The 17,860-nt window shown below is 38.9% G+C and overlaps 1 protein-coding gene across 3 annotated transcripts in view; it reads left to right on the top strand.

The window, feature by feature from the left end:
• Positions 1-17,860, top strand: part of CCDC85A (coiled-coil domain containing 85A) — a 197,222-nt gene that overhangs the window by 153,601 nt on the left and 25,761 nt on the right. For 2 of the 3 annotated variants that reach the window (XM_059943296.1, XM_059943298.1), the window contains exon 3: positions 631-707. The exons of the other annotated variant lie outside the window; for it this stretch is intronic. In XM_059943296.1, coding sequence (XP_059799279.1) covers positions 631-707 — 77 coding nt within the window. The remainder of the gene's footprint in view (positions 1-630; positions 708-17,860) is intronic. 3 annotated transcript variants of the gene reach the window in all.

Below are 17,860 nucleotides of genomic sequence, written 5' to 3'. Positions count from 1 at the left end.
AATGAAAACAACAAATTTCAAGTCTGCCGTGAAAAGCTTGAGTCTCTGTCATGCTCAGCCAAAATCAAAGTCAAAATTCAGACTAAAATTATTTAGCCCTTTTGTAGCTGTTCTCTAGGTATAGTCATACTATCTATAGATTTGTGAGAAGAACAAAATGTTGCTCTTAAGACTTGAAAAGTTTATTGAGAAAATGAAGGGAGCTGGATATTTTAAATATCTTCTTATTTTCTATTTTTTTTAAAAAAAACCTTGTAATTTCTCTGTTATAATGAATGTTACAAAAAGCCTTATGTGTGGGAAAGCTTAAAATACATACACAAAATAAGTAGAAAAGAGAGAATAACTGTCTTCAACGTGTCTAATGTTCTGAAGGCTGCATGGTGTGCAGACACCTACAGTCTTAACCACCTGTAAATTTCTCTGATTCTCCTTAACACTGTGCAGTTGTTCAGACTGCTTATGGTTTTAATGGCTTCTGTTATTGTTCTTCTGGGGAGAAATCTTTTTTTCCTAAATATCAGATTAAGTAGTCACTACCTGATTTGAATAAATGGAGCCAGAAACATCCTGACAGTGTACCAAACAAGACCTGTGTGTATAATGTGAGTTCTTTCTTTTCAATTTTAGAATCAACCTTGTCCTATGTTAGGCAGCTGGAGGCAAGAGTAAGACAGCTGGAGGAGGAAAATCGCATGCTGCCCCAGGTGGGTGACTTCCAGAAGCTCATAGCTAGTCAGTGTCATTTGAGTTGTAGCATTTCATGTGGAATTTAAAGTCTCAGTTACATGATAGAAATCATTTTGTTAACAGCCATTCGTCAATGTAGAGCGTGATTACTTTCTGTAATCAACCACTTACCCATCATATTGTCCAGATTCTTAAGTGTGATACTAAAGGGCACAGATGTCTAAAATATGAATGTAAAATCATTTTGAAAGGAAGAAGAAAGAGAAAATGAAGAGAAGTAGAAAGTGCTTTGATGGTACTGCTCACATCCGTCATGCATGTTGTTGGTGAATATAGGGAACGGACTCTTATTTAAATGGAAAATGTGCTCATTTATGAGCTAGGGAAAGCTGCAGGTAGTTTGAAGAGTTCATATTTTAATTAAATGAGTACTTTCTAAAATTCTTTGTGATGTTATTGAACTCTTTCAGTGCAACAAAGCAATCACAGTAATTGACAGTTTTTACTTTGGGGCTTAATTTTTTTTTCCCTGATGAATGTAAAATGGCACTTTTTCTGGGATTTAACGCCTTGCCATATGTTTTACTGTAAAAACTTTTTTCATGGGCTGATATCTTGGTGAGAATGATGTTGGTTGAGGTCGTGGTTCTTGGGAAATGTTTTGTTGAAGAGTTGAACAAATCTACTCATTCTAGCTTGGTTTCCTTGACAGCCAGGTAAACAGTAATGTATTTTAATATTTCATAAAAAGGTGTTTTCTCAGCATTTAGTCACTAGTGTTCTTTCTACATTCTGGTGACTATTTCTATTTCATAAGTGACTAAGAGAAAATTAAACCTCAAACAGCTAGTAAACAGTTTAAGTGTCAAGACAAAGACTGTTTATAATTCAGGAGAAGACATATAAACATTAATACAAAGACTTAATTAATGCAAAGGCTTTGGAAAGATATTTTAGGTCTTTTTAATCTTGTTTCGCTTTTAAACTAGTTTTGCTCACTGATGATGATTTGAGCTGTCAGGTACTGCATGTGGGAATGCCTCTCTCTTTCTTCCACTGGCCAGCCATCCAGCTAGAAATCACGAGATTAAATGAAATGAGTCTATTTCTCACCCTTCTCAAACTGTACATATATCAATGCTCATGATGACAGAAAGGATTATTTGCATTATGAAATAAAATACTGCTGGTAGAGTTTTTTCCTGTGCTCTTCTACACTTTTCATTTTTTTAATTTCTTTGCCATTTTCCCTTTTATATTGGATTCAGAGTATGACTGTGCTAATACCCTTAACTGACAACATCTAACGTCTCTGTTCCAAGAAACCTAAAAGATGTATTTATTTTATATACGGTTATACCATCTCTCAGGCAACTGGGAATGTAAGTGACAAGAAAGAGGAAAAAAAGAGATATGTTTCTTGGTTTTTCTCTGAGTGAGAATTGAAACTCATACCGAGTATCGAATGAATGCATGTGTGCTGTCTTACTGAAAAAGAGGCACAAAAATAATTATAAGATTGATTTTTAAAAATCTGTGAAAGTGAGTGTTAGAGGCCTTGAAGGGAAATCAGAAGAGTCCTCAACTATACTTGATATGTGTGTGCGTATTTAAATGCTTGCGTAGTTAAGAGTAGAAGAGATTAAACCGCTTTCCAAATTAAACTATTTTCTCCAAATTCATATAATTTTAAACGCATTGCTATTTTTTAACTAAGAAGATTGTTGTTGTTGTTTTTGTTTTTCCCCACAAGAAATGGCTAAGAAAGACCATGTTTTATTGAACCTAAGATGTTATTGATGTGAGAAGCACCATTATCATGTGTACTATTCAGAAAGAAAAAAATGTTGTCAATTATACCATGTCCAATTCTTGCTGATTTCAGTGATGATAAAATGGAAAAACAATGTTTTAGAATTAAACAGGTCTTACGTGTCCAAAGCACTTTAATGCAAAGAAAATCTGTTGCGTGAAATATGCTGTTGGACTTATGCAACGAATATCTATCTCAGTTCATAAACATTATTTCTGTTAAATTTCTGTATTTGAGAGCGTTGCCTTCATTTATAGCTAAGATAGATATGATAGAACTACGATTTGCAACTACTTGTATAAACACAACTGAAATGAACAGGGACAGTAGGTGAGATCTGAGGTTGGAAAACAGTAAATGGACCTTAGAGCAGTGGAAATCATGCCAAGAATCCTCGTGGAACTCTGAGACTTGGGCCGACTAGCACAAAGACATATGTAATTTATTCTTAGATGTTTATTGGTACTAAAACAAATAATCGTGAGATTTCCCTGCAGAAAGGATTTATGACTGCATGATGCGAGCTGATTTGCAAGGTCAGTTCAATGTGACAAGCTGACATCCTTGCATAAATTAGTATCAGTATCTGAACACTTGATTTCCAATTATAAGAGCTTGTTCACTGTGCCTTGATTAGAAGGTATTATTTTTTTACTCCCAAGTTTATAAAAATATGTCCACTTGTCTTTGGATAAACAGTAATAAGAATATAGTTGGCAATTGGAATTCCAAGTATATCAGATATCTTTTGTGATATCTGTAGCAAGGTCCTTTGCTGTTAGTTTAGTATTTAGACTAATTACATAAAACCTTTTCCTGGATGAAGAAATTTCCTTAATGCTTACTTTCATTCCTTATATAAAACTGTGTATAATGAACAGAAAGTCACAACTTTGCTCTAGAAATACATATTTAAAAATAAACAGGATGAGTGTCATAAATGCTTGTGGATATCCTTCTGGTTAGGTGCAAAGGCTTCCATTTCTTGATGTGTAAATGACAAGGTTCCTCCCAGCTCTTGTATTTCATAGGCCTAAGTGTAATTAAAGCTTGGGTCCAGTCTTATACCCATGCAAAGTTACCAGGTCCCAGAATGAAGGGTTTTTTTTTTAGAAAATAGATAGAAAAATGCAGTGAAGATTGAGTTTGGTTCTATCTGGTGGTGAAGAGGAGCTCACAGAAGGCATGGGTGAAATGTCAGTATGGATGTCATGGCAGGTCAGCACCTAGTAAGCACAGAGCTCTTGGCTCTGCCGCAGCCTTTGCAACATCCTCCAAGGATCACTGAGCTACGCTGTACGTCCAGTTAGTAAACACAATATTTCAAAGGTATCCTAAAGTCAGAACAGTCTCATTAGTTTCCGAAAATGCAGTATTATTTGAAAAGAAAATGCCTTTTTACTTTTGTTTTTATTTTGCGAGGAAGACAACATGAGGTCTACCCTCTTAACAGATTTTTAAGCGTTTAATACGGTATTGTTATCTGTAGGCATGATGTTGTACTTCCGATCTCCAGAACTTACTCATCTCGCATAACGGAAAGTTTATACATGCTGATTAGTGACTCCCCATCTCTCCCTGCCCCTCTCCTAGCCCCTGGTGACCAACACTCTGTTCTTGGCTCCTGTGAGTTTGATTGTGTTAGACACCTCATATATAAGTGGAATCATGGGGTATGTGTCCTTCTGTGACTGGCTTATTTCTCTTGCCATAATATTGCCATTTGATCCAGCAATCCCACTTCCAGATAGTCACCCAGAAGAACTGCAGTCAGGAACTCAAAGAGACATTGGCACTCCTGTGTCTACTGCAGCACTATTAACCATAGCCAAGATGTGGAAGCAACTTTAAAGGTACATCAACAGATGAATAGATAATGAAAATGTGGCATAAACATATAATGGATCATTATTCAGCCTTTTGAAAAAGAAGGAAATCCTGCCATATGAGACAACAAGGATAAACCTTGAAAATGCTTTTTTGAAAGTTGGTATAAGTGATCACTAAAGATAAACCTGGACCTGGGATATTCTTCCTTGAACATATAAACTAACATGAACATTTTTTGCAGATTACGTTTAAAAATATTTCACACGATTGCATCTACCCTCTCATAATATATACCTGTAATGCTAAAACTGCTCAGACTGGTCTGTCAGCTCCACTATGTACATATTTAATACAATATGAACCCTAAATGAAGATTGTGTGTTACTTAAATAAATGTAGCCGCTAGCTATGAAATTTTGTTAACTTTCAAATCCAATGAGGTAAAGTCACCCACAGTGTCATAAGTAAGCATTTATAAATTACAGACCTGAGATGGTGTAAAGTTGTAGTTGTAAAGGAATTTCATATCAAATTTAAAAGCAACATTTCTATCTCAGGTATATTTACACATAAACACAAGCTTGCTCTGGATAAAAAGGCATTAATTTTCAAATCTCACTAGAACCTGACATATGAGATTGGACAATCCCCTCCCTTAGAAAAAGCATATAAGGTTCACAGAGTCTGGGAGTATAGCCCTGGGCAGACAGCTGATTACAGACAGACTCAGGCTAAGACACAGGCCTATTCAGTGTTCTTTCTAGTGCCTCTTTCACTAAGAGGCACTAGAAACTGTGTGTTCTTTCACACACAGTGCCTCCATCAATCATTTCATACCATTAACTTAATTCACTGGAATTAAGCTGCTAAATCTATTTTTATCTTATTGTCAAATTGTTTTTTTAACCCTTATCTTAAAAATTAACATTGGATCTGCTTAGCCGTCTAAGATTTGTTAGACGTTTATTCTATTCCTGCTTTTAAGGGAAGTATTGTTCGTCAAGCCGCAGTATCATAAATGAAAGAAAAATGCATTTTAGAGCCTTCTCCTCCCTGACATATTTCCCAGATACTTCAGAATCATAAAGTTTTAATGTACAAACCCACAGACCCATATCTGCATGAAAAATTCATACTTAACAGAATGTGGTCAGAGAAGGTCTTTCCGTTCAGATGATTTGGAGGTAGGTGGGTAGGGAAACATAGATACGGTAGTGGTTTTCAAGGCATTTCCCAGTGACATTTGATATCTTAGCCTAAATTCAAAACCCTTGCTTGGATCTCTCTGCTCATTCCATTGTCCTTTTCTTGATGGTCACAAAGGTTTTTTAATCCAGACCTAGCCAATATGCTTATGTGCTATGTCTACAATGCAGTCTGTTTAAGGAGAAAATATCTTAAAGTGGATAATGAAGAATACCTATCTGATGATTTTATTATAAATAATACTATCCTTTGAAGACATCAGTTACTTTTCAGATACAACCATAAGGTAAAAACTAATTTTTTTTTTTTTTAATTTTTATTTATTTATTTATTTATTTATTTTTGGCTGTGTTGGGTCTTCGTTTCTGTGCGAGGGCTTTCTCTAGTTGCGGCAAGCGGGGGCCACTCTTCATTGCGATGTGCGGGCCTTTCACTATCGCGGCCTCTCTTGTTGCGGAGCACAGGCTCCAGACGCGCAGGCTCAGTAGTTGTGGCTCACGGGCTTAGCTGCTCCGCGGCACGTGGGATCCTCCCAGACCAGGGCTCGAACCCGTGTCCCCTGCACTGGCAGGCAGACTCTCAACCACTGCGCCACCAGGGAAGCCCCTAATATTTTTAAAGCTATTTTCACCTATCTTGTTTTGAGTTTGGATTTTGCATTATGGAGAAGGCTAAAGACAAGAAGCAAGCAGTTTGCTATAAATCCAAAGTCAATTAAGTACGTTTGCTACAAGTCTTACTGGGAAGTCTGTCATTTCCTCTAATACTCTGGCACCAACATCTGCTTCGGAAGCACTGTGTGTCCCTTATGCCCCAGAGACCCTCTCCAGAACAAACCACCCACCTCTTGAGACCAAGGTTTTAGAGCAAGTTTTCCAGCATCAGTGTAGGTGCCTGGTGCCCTATGCCTGCCCTGTGCTGTGGGTTCAGCAAATGTGTTAGAAAGGCACTGGCAACTTGGAGCACCACTGAGTGGGCCCTTTTCAGCAAGTGTTTCTCTTTCTGTTGTGCTAGCACACACACAAGAGTCTAATTTTAGGAGTGGAAATGAAAAATCTCCCTCTCGTGTAATTTGGTTGCAATGTGGCCTCAACAATGCAGTCTTTCAGTGCTGGGAAAGAGTCAGAGCTGTTTTCAGAGCAGTTCCTGAACGAAGGAAAGAAGCTGTCACCATTGCCAGAAGTGCTGAGGAGGGTACCCAGGAGCTGAAGAAATCGAGCCCCTCACTTCCATGGCAACACACCCCAGGTCCAGCATCTCATCTCGGAAAAAGCTCCCTCACCTGTGTGCTTGTGCAGATTGCCCGCGTGCTGGGCAGAGATTGGGGGGGGGGGGAGGGTTGTTTTCTCTCTGATATGTAGATTTCCCTCCTGTGCTTTTCCTGTTTTGCCATGGAAGTATTTATTTATTGTGTCACTCTTTCTCCTGTCCACATTTTCTGACTTTATGTTTTGCAAGTCATTTTTGCCTTATCGGCTCATAAATATATGGCTCTTCTAGGGTTGGAATTGCTCTGGAAGAAAAATTCAGTAACTATAGCACAAAAGCAGACACAGAGTAGTGCTTTCGAGGATGCTAGGAGCAAATGGTGGTATCCTTCAGTTGTTATTTGCATGGAAATTACCTTTGTGGCACTCACGAGGAGAAACTTGTGCAAAAAAGTTTTTCATGGATAGCAACTGTAATTATGTCACACAACCTGAGTAGAATCTGGATGCTACTGATAGAAGAAATTAGTTAAATCCATTAAGGGTTGGTTGCTGCTAGAGTCATATTTGGGGGAAAAATGGACTCCACTGGAGAAATAGTGCTTGTGGATTACAATTTTCTGTAAATCACCATGATTTATATAATTAAAGAAAAGGAAAAAAGCTTTTTCTGTATAGAGCTTTCAAAGGAGATGGGTACTACACAAGTGGCATGGGTGTATTGGAATAAAAGAGACAAATAGATATGGGAAGTAAGTTGATGGGGGAAAGTCATGCTGGAGAACCTAAATACATGGAGACTGGATTAAGGGAAAAGCGAAAATCTATCAGAGAAAATATCAAAGAGAGTAAAGCTCACAGCAAAAATGTCTAGAGCAACATGGAGTCTCTCAGAGTGAAGGGATTTGCAACATTCTTCTGTCACCCCCTCATGCTTAAGGATTCTTGTTTGAGAATCTGCTACATGATGAGAAATCTTATTTCTCATGAGGGAAAATAGGTGTAATAGAAATGCAACAGGAAACATAGCTATACTACTTATTAAACTTATTAATAGAATTATTGAATTTAAAAGGTACTCCACTGTTGGGGCCTGTGGTATCAATAATTCATATTTAACAGTGTTGCCTTTTTATAGCCATACTGGTATGTTAGTAATTCTATCACTAGGGCATATTTTTTAAAATGTTTTTTTGATTTGTAGTAGCCATAAAAATAGTAGCAGTTTTGTTACCTGTCCTTGGCAGAATTTGTCACCAAAAACAATGGGACTCTCTCAGCACAAAGTTTTGCTGTATAGTAATATCAACTAGAATCATAGGTATTTGAATGGGAAGCAATATGGAGGAATATTTGGGGAAAATTTGGGATGGAACTACAAGAGAAATTAATGTTGCCTTGTCCTGTAGAAATGGCTCTCTACTCTTATTATTATTTTTTTAATCCAGAGTGGAGTCAAAAATTTTTTATGAGGTAGAGATGAAACAGTCTTCCCTTTTCTTGCTTTTTCTAAGGGTAAGAAAACAGTCTCAGAGAAAGTGGTGGAAAGTACTGTGTAATGTTTGACTTGGGGATTAAATTAAGCAAATTAAATGTAAATACTATTGAAATATGGATATCAAAAAATGATGACAATGATGAAAACCTGGCTTAGTCGACACTCATAAAGGTGCGGAGACTCCAGTTGGAGCACAGTCTCACTTTGCTCTCCATTTCCCGCTGGAGGTCACTACCTGTCTGACTGATGGAAAAGAGGCATCTGAACTGTGCTGTCCTCTTCTTTCCGGTTCAAATCTTTCCTACAGTGGGGTTTAGGCATTTTTCATGTAAGGGTCTAAACGTCTAGTTTCTTTCTTCGCTGTAGCCTGAGGAAAAGGATCACATTTATAGCACAATAAAAATTAAAATTGGTGCCTCTTAATAACTGATAGTTACCTATATCAAAGTGTAAAGTAGGCAAATATAAATGTAATATAGGCAATGCCTATATATTGCCTAAGTATAAATACAATATAGATAATAAATGTAGTATAGGCAAATAATTATATTCTTTGACAAAGTAAGACAGTTTAAGTAAATAAATTTCTAAGTGATTTGAGACTTTCCTAAATTATACTTAAAAAGCTATCATTGTGTGAAAAATAAGCAAAACATAACTAAGTCGTTTTTAGAAAGCTGAGACATCGTCAGCCGTGACTTTGGACTCTGTTAATAATCAAGTAATTAAAGGAGTCACTGTGAATATGCTAGAACAAGCACTGAATGGGAATTACAAGAACTAGGACTTGGCCTAAAGAGCTGCTGGACCAGGATGATACCCTAACCTCTTAAATGTGAACCTTAAATGTCTTGACTAGAAAAGAGGATTGTCAAAGGTGAGGTGGAAGGTTCTGCTTAGCTCTGCAAATCCATGACTCTTTATCCAGAGAAAATTTGTGTATATGTGTAATGTATACACGAAAGAGGTGTGCCCCTTTTAATTTTGATATAAAGTTCCCTAAAACTACAGCTTGGCACCATATTGGATCTTTTATTTACAGGTGTGTATTTAGTGTGTATTTACGTCATTTTGGGTTATTCTTCCTCACTGTGTTCTAGAGTTAATAAAATTTCATCAGACAGCTATTAAATTTAAGTAACGTACAGTCTTATGTATAAATCTTTGAGGCTCATATCATATCAAGTATGCATGTAATGGGGCTCACATACTACTCTGGGCAGTGTTAGCGTATGTATATTTTGAGAGATAATGTGCAATCCCCTTATTTATATAAAATTATATGTAATGAACATAAAGGCACTAGTTTTCCCTAACAATATACACATTTAAAAATAACCAAGATGAGTGTAATGAATGCTTATGGATTTGTCTCTGGTCAGATACAAAGGCCTCTGTTTCTTCATTGGTAAGCGTGGTTCCTTTCAGCCCTGAACGTTCTGAGCCCAAGGATAAATAAAAGCGTGTGTGTCTGTCTTATACCCATGCAAAGTTACCGGGTCCCAGAATGAAGGGGTCTGTAGTCAAGAACAGAGAAATGCAGTGAAGATTGAGTTGGTTCTATCCGGTGATCAAGAGGAGCCCTCGGGAAGTATGCGTGGGTATCACTCATCACCTGGCGAGCACAGGCTCTTCGATCTGCCATGGTCTCCGTGGTGCTCCACAAGCATCGTTGAGCTCTGTACTCTACACCCAGCTTGTGAACACAGTATTTCAAAGGGAGCCCAAAAGTATGAATGGTCCTATTACTTTTTAAAAATTCAGTATTACCTATTAGGTATTATCATTTGAGAAAGAAATGCCTTTTCAAAGTTGGTACCAATGATAAAGATCCCCAGAACTTAAGATATTCTCTCCTAAGCACATAAACCAATGTAAATGTTTTTTACAGATCACCGTGAAAAATATTTCAAAGGGGGACTTCCCTGGTGGTCCAGTGGTAAAGAATCCACCTTACAATGGAGGGGATGCAGGTTCGATCCCTGGTCAGGGAACTAAGGTCCCACATGCTGTGGGGCAACTAAGCCCGCGGGTCACAACTACTGAGCTTGCGCGCCTCAGTGAGAGAGCCCACATACCATAAACTACAGAGCCCATGCACTCTGGAACCTGCGCGCCACAACTAGAGAAGAGAAAACCCACATGCCACAACTAGAGAGAAATCCATGCACCGCAATGAAAGATCCCGCATGCCTCAACGAAGATCCTGCGTGCCGCAACTAAAGACCTGACGCAGCCAAAAATAAATAAATAAATAAATGAATAAAAAGTCTTTAAAAAGATTTCAAAGGATTTCATATAATAAATGGAGAATGTTATTTCACAAAGTTTTTAAAATTATGATGAAAGAGATCATCAATATAGGAAATGTTAGAAAATCAACTTTTATTTACCTCTAATTTATACCAAAACAGTATGTATTCTTTATTTTAAAATGTAACATACTTTTCAGGAATTCAATTGTGAAAGAAGCCAAAATAGATTACTGTGCAAAAGAGATGACAAAGATACGAGATATCAGGTATTAGTCTTTTGCAGTGTGACTAGACTGAGGAGAATAACGCAAGAGGCCCTGCATATGAATCAAATGGCAGCTATACTGGGATCCACAGAAAGAAGACAATGTTCTTTCAAAGGAAACTTATTTATTGTAGACAACTGTAGACTGTAGACTAAAGCACCTGAAATGAAAGCCAGCAAGAAGTGGACCGGGCCTTTCTTTAGATTCTGTGGTTGTCATAGAGAATGAAAGAAAAATGGTAGGAGGTCCATTGCGAGCCAGTAATCAGTAAAAGTTCACATGGAACTTTTCTTTATTTTCTTTTAGATTGTGTGCCATGGAGCCTGTATAAACTGGTGGCATGTTGACACATGAAGCTAATTAAAGCATGTGTAGAGAAGCAGTATGAAGAAAGAGAGCGTATGAAATAAATTACAGGCTTCCCCTTAATTGTTTTATGACTTACGGGCCTTTAGTGGCTGGGTAAATAATTCTTAGTAGACTTAGGGTTATTTTAGAGTTTAATCTAGAAATTCTACAACGTAGTTTCTGTATTGCTAAGCAATGGGGTACTTGGAAAAAACAACCCACCCACACGTGTAAATGTGGCATTCCTGAAAGTCATGGTAGACTGTGTTTGCTCAGGCCAGGCCAGCACAGGTTGGGTGGGTGGATGGGATCTGTGCACTCAGCCCCTGGGAGCCTGCCTTTGGGAGCTGCTCCCTCCTCAAGTGTACAGGTTTCCCTGGCCTCCATAGTCTGGTCCTGACTTTGGCTGTTGACTGTCTGCTATAGTGAGGTCCTGGCCCTTCCCCAAGGCTCCTATGATCATGTCTCCCAACATTCCCTGGGCTGAGAAAATTCCCCAACTCCTGCTTGCAATCCACCTTGTTCCAGGCCCAAAGCCTATAGAAAAAGTACTTCTTACCACAGGGTCCTAGTGTTAAGCCCAGAATCAGAGGTGGGAAGGAAGAGGTACTAGTAGTGAAGGGACAGTCTATTCAAAGATCGTTCCTCCCTTCTGGACGTATTTCATTATCCTTGTTTCAGGTGTCTCTCCCTGGTCTAATTCTTTCCTTTGGGAGAACGTCTTGTCCTCAAACTTTTCGATATCTCACAAAAATCCACTCATCTCAGATACTTGTGATCTCAGGAGTGCTTAGTTGAGGCACATGGATCATCGAGCCCTCTTTCAGAATTTTTATCCACTTACAGATTATTGTAATTTCCGTAATATAGTTTGGAGGAGTAGAAGCAACTTTTGAATTCTTATTTTTTTAAAAAAGAGAAAAATAAAACACAAGGAGACAGCTAACCTTGCTTTAAAACCCTTGGACTGGGCTTCCCTGGTGGCGCAGTGGTTGGGAGTCTGCCTGCTAATGCAGGGGACACAGGTTCGAGCCCTGGTCTGGGAAGATCCCACATGCCACGGAGCAAATAGGCCCGTGAGCCACAACTACTGAGCCTGCGCATCTGGAGCCTGTGCTCCGCGACAAGAGAGGCCGCGATAGTGAGCGGCCTGCGCACCGCGATGAAGAGTGGCCCCCGCTTGCCACAACTAGAGAAAGCCCTCGCACAGAAACGAAGACCCAACACAGCCAAAAATAAATAAATAAATAATTAAAAAAAAAAAAAAAACCCTTGGACTAATTAGTATTTTGGTAGTTTTATTCATACAGCTATTGCCCTTAGCAGTTTATTAGAAAAAAGATTGGATACAGAAATGTAAGGATCATGGAGGAAATGTAAATCTGATGTAAATGTAGTATAGCAAATAAAGGAATTTGATACTGTCTTTTCTTGACCTAAGATGCCTCTCATTTGCAACAGAACAACATGTGAAGCAGAAGTTCTAATGTTTGACAGATAACAAATAACTAATAAACCCAGGCGCAGATGGGAGCCATCCTGGACTTACATAAAAGCTGGCTCTAAGAAAGGCTTTTTAATAGTCAAAATATTTCAGCTGTTTTTGCCATTCAAGACCGGTGTGTCTTAATGTCAAAAAGAGAATTTTTTTATTTAAGTATTTCCATATGCTAGGAAATTTAATAACCCTAACTACAGAAATATCATAAAAGTAAAACATAAAATACACACTCAGAAATAAATCACAACTCCAGTAAATTTGATCACAAATAAATTGTGTGGGAATGATGGGTCTTTATCCTTTTGGATGCCAGGCATGTATTGAGTGCCAGAAGTTAACAGAAGCTACAGTTAGAACTTGGATGCTTTCTTTCCGACAGAGTTTTAGACAGAGGAGACTTTAGCAACTGCATTTTGAAATTTGTTATATTGTTTGGGACAAATTCCATTCACTTTTCAGCCCCTGTTCTCATCCCACTCCTATTTTAATGCACAATTCCTTGACCAGCAAAACTCACATGGGTTTGTTGATGAGTTCCACAAATGGTAAGGTAGTTAGTGATGGCAGCTCACATTCATTGCCAATTGAAAAGGACTTTGGAGAGGTCCATTTAAGACTGGACCCTCTACTAAATGGTAATTTGTAAAGAAGGTGCCTTATGTGGCCTCACAGCATTCGTTTTATTAAAGAGGATTCTCTTGGTTAGGGAAACCAGTTATACTGAGCCTTTGACACTTGAGAACAAGATCAAAATGGGCATGAGAGCAGGTAAGGGCAGCTGCTCTTCCAATGTTTTTCACTTAAAATAAGCGCCCTGCTCAGGATCTTGATGTTGACAAGGTTCTTCAGAGTCAGTTACCAGCATGTGATAAGACATCTCTCAATTCTAGGTGGTTTCTCAGGGCTTCAGGGCTATAAATGATGCCAGAGTAATTTGTGAGTCAATAGACTTTAACTAGTCTTTAAACCAGTAGAAAATGTTCAATTTCGTTATCACATTGATTTTTAATACCTTATTGCCTTATTAAACTGTGCTTTTTATTTTAGATGTATCTTTATGGTAATTCTGTTTGAAGGCATCAATCCTACTGGTTTTAAGCGTTTGTTCAGAATCTTAAGTCTTTAGGGCCCCAGGAGAGACCCCATTATAGGTCATGAAAAGGATAGTGTCCAATTCTTTTATTTGTATATGTTCTTTCTTCTTTTAAATGATGAGGTTGTAACCTAAAATGGACCTTTCTTTCTGTGAGAAACAGCTTGGACCACAGCAGGATGGATGATTTAGAAAAATCTGTGACCCTTGCAGCTGGGTCTGCCTCAGGGCACAGGATGTGATGTTTGAATCACCCATTCTACCCTGGAGGCTTGTTTAGGTCACAAGCACTAACCACAGCCTGAGTATCAGCTGACGTCCTGGGTATTGGACCACCACTGAGTCCATCTTGGGATACTGATTCCCATCCTGACCTTGGCCCCTATGATTATCTCTATTGCAGGTGAGTGTGTGTTCACTAATGGGCAGAGGCAAGGTTTGTGTCCAGATTTTCTGTTACCACTAGTCTAGCATTCTTCCCATTTTGCTGAAACTTGTCACGTGGCAAGTATGTTTCTCTTGAAGCAAGTTAGCTTTGAAAACACCACGACCAGCACCATCACCACCACCTCCATCCACGACAAACCTCTGGTGTGGTATCATTGGGGTGTGAATTGGGAATTAGCCAAGAAACCCAGTTTATTTTCTAATCCATCTGTTTTGCTGTTCACTGAGAGTTTCATCGCTCTAATAATGATCTTCTCAGCATAGGAAGATCTCAACCTTTTATCAATCTTAAGGACATTTCTAGTCTGTAGATAAATGATTACTCAGGAAAAAATATTTGTCCACTTATCACTTATCTTCTGGTTCAATTGTAGTTTCTCTTTAAGCTGCTTGCCTCCTCTAGAAACTTCCCAGACTATTCCAATCTGCAGTGACCTTGTTATCTTCTAAACCAGGGGTTGGTGCTTTTTTAGTAAAGGGGCAGATAGTAAACATTTTCAAGTTTGTGAGCCATATGTTGTGTTGCAACTACACGTCTGTCTCTGTAGCACCAAGACAGCTGAAAACAAATGCAGAGTATCTAAATGAATGGGTTTGGCTGTGTTCTGATAAAACTTTGTTTATAACACAGGAGAAAGAGGCTGGATTTAACTCTGGCAGTAGTTTGCTGACCCTTGTCCTACACTAAAAATATTTATGTGTCAATTGCTTGGGTTATCTGTTAATATTATTTTTAAAAAATTGGTCTCTCATATTGTTACATAAATTTGCATTTGTACATAGAGAATTTATTGTATGCAAATACTTTTCTCAATAAGTATTATTTATTTTTTCATTGGTTTAATTTCCTTTGTCTTATCATCCCCAAACCTGCCCTGAGTAATCAGTAGCTGGTATTTGGAAAGTGCTGCAATTGAACCAGAGGAGTAGTTGAGCAAGAGGTAGAGGTATTCTTTCCTAGCAAACCACGTAGCTTTGGAATGATTTTGCTGGGGATCGACATGCTTGCATTTGACTTGAAAAGGCATGTCCTCCCATACAGGAAGGACAATTGTGGTGCTAACAGATAGGAAATTTGTAGTTTTCTGAAACGCATATGTATGGTGACTGAATGTGTACTTTAGTGAGTGAGTGATTATATTGCTTTTGTGTCCTGGCTATTCTTGCATGCCTTCAAGAAATTGCTGGGAAGATAACATGGGTCAGACTTGTCTTTAAAATAGATACCGTACAGCTGGTGGCTTGGGAAGAACGTGAATTGCTATATAGTCCCTCACAGACAAGCAAAATTCTAAATCAGTGTTTATCAATGAATGAGGAAAGCCATTTCTGGCTTGGGAGGAGGTCAGAAATCAATTACTCTCCCTTTTCCCTTAAGTGAGGGCATTTCATGAAAGAATAAGAAATAGGGAGATCACTGATTAGAATTAAGTGAATTCAGTATTTTCAAGTCCTTCATATTAATCTTCTCCTCTCTCATGATCTTTGTTAAATATGTGGTTTTAATTGTGGTCTGTGTGTACCTGGAAAGGAAAGGAAAGAAAAGAAAGGCCTTCATTTGGCCGTTTGTACAGTGTCTCTTCCTTCATAGGGGCTCTGCAAGTTGCTTTGGAAACAACAGGAACATAGAGGCTAGTTCAAGTCTCCAGCATGTTTCCTGTGGATCAGGAAGTGAGAAGTGAGTGAGAGGACCAGGCAAGTGAGAAGAATCCTCACTTGTCTTTTTGTCTTTGCCACCAGGAGCGATTGACATCAGAAGAGCCAAGAGGGAGAAGGGAGCTTAAAAAGAGCCAAGGGCATTCGCAATGCTTAGATGGTGACTGGTGGCAACCTGGCTATCGCAAGCCTGTCTCTATAGTGTTTAGTGTTTTCAGAGTGCTTTGCAATCAGGTTTCTTAGTCACCCTTCATGGCCACCACATGAAGCTAGTTGATAGGCCTCTCCCTTTTAGCACTGAGGACAAGTGACTTGCTGAGGGTCAGGCAGTGAGTTGCTTATGGAGCTCATTAGTCCCTGGGTCATCAGTCTTGTGGGATAGCAAAATATTATTTCCTTTTTTTTTTCTAAAACCAGCTCTAGCCAGCCTTGGAAAACTTATTACTACTGGTAGACCTGATTGTTTTCCAGGATGGCACTATTGTAAAAAATTCTAACTTAAAAATATTTTTTTAAGATTTGCCTTTCTTAAAGCTTCATAATGTCACTTTTCAGAAAAATTTAGCTGTGCATTTTAAACTTTAGCCAAGTCCTTTATTTAGGTAATGATCTCAGAATTTTGGCCCTTTTATTCCTCTTCAGTTCTTCAACCAGAGACTTCAGGAGAGACTCCAGGAGAAATAAAATTTTTTAACTAGGAAGACTTGGTTTGTGGCATTAGCTGTGGTCAAAATTTGTATGGAGGGATGAGGTGAAACTTTTATATTTCAGTTATTCTTTTCTTTCTTTTTGGCTGCGTCGGGTCTTAGTTGCGGCGCACCGACTTCTCTCTAGTTGTGGCTTGCGGGTTTTCTCTCTCTAGTTGTGGCGTGCAGGCTCCAGAGCGCGTGGGCTCTGTAGTTTGTGGCACGCAGGCTCTCTAGTTGAGGCGTGCGAGCTCAGTAGTTGTGGTGCGTGGGCTTAGTTGCCCCGCGGCATGTGGGATCTTAGTTTCCTGACCAGGGATGGAACCTGCGTCCCCTGCATTGTAAGGTGGATTCTTTACCACTGGACCACCAGGGAAGCCCCTCAATTATTCTGTCTTGTATTCCCAGAATCTCATAGAGGCTAGACAAAAGCAGTAACCTCACTTTTTGGAATGAGAGATGTTGACATTTATTGTTCAATTAGTACAGGGATATTCATTCAATGATGAGTGACTAGTGGGCTTTCTCTGCTTTTCTTAATATAACCAAAACAACCCCTAACAAATAGGGAATGGGATTTCTATAGGTCATGGAAGGCTGATGACTTGTATTGACCATTCATTCAATATTTTACCCCTCAAGTATTTTTTGAGCATCCCTTATAGAGAGGTACTGTTTTAGACAATGGGGATACAGCCCTGAATAAGAAATTCATGCAGCTTACATCTTAGTAGGTGGATTATTCTTTTAAAACCATAAATACATATTATTGGGAAGTGATAATCACTGTAAACAAAACAAAAGCAGGGAACAGAATTGGGCAGTGACTGGAGTAAGGGGGTATTTTACATGGAGTTAGAAAAAGCCTCTCTGAGGACGTGAAATCTAAAGAGACCCGAAGGAAGGAAAAGATTATGGCTAGAATCGAGTATGGCAAGAAGTGAGAACAGCAGAGACAAAAGCCTTAGGTAGGAATGAGATAGGCGTGTTTGAGGAAACAGGAGCTAGAAGGCTAGAGTGGCTGGAACAGAATGAGTGAGACAGAGAGTAACAGGATGTGAAGTCAGAGACGGGCAGGGAACAGACCCTGTGGGCTTTGTTGACCAAGGTCGAGCGTGTGGATTTGGGGTCTGAGTTGATGGAAAGCCATTGGAGGAATTGGGTGAGGGTATGATATTATCTATTTACATTTCCCAAAGGTCTCTGCAAATATTGGGTTGAAACCAGACTAAAGATAGTAGAGGCAGGGAGAGGGGACATAAGGACACTCAATAGGGAGCTACTTTGGTAGACTGAGAGGGCTGATGGTAGCTTGAACTAGGGGTGGAAATGGTGAGGAGGCATGGATTCACAACGCTATATA

The sequence above is a fragment of the Balaenoptera ricei genome, chromosome 13 (genome assembly GCF_028023285.1).
Source record: "Balaenoptera ricei isolate mBalRic1 chromosome 13, mBalRic1.hap2, whole genome shotgun sequence".
NCBI classification, from domain to species: domain Eukaryota; kingdom Metazoa; phylum Chordata; class Mammalia; order Artiodactyla; family Balaenopteridae; genus Balaenoptera; species Balaenoptera ricei.
The sequence above is the reverse complement of the archived record's forward strand: the minus strand, read 5'-3'. Positions and strand labels throughout refer to the sequence as shown.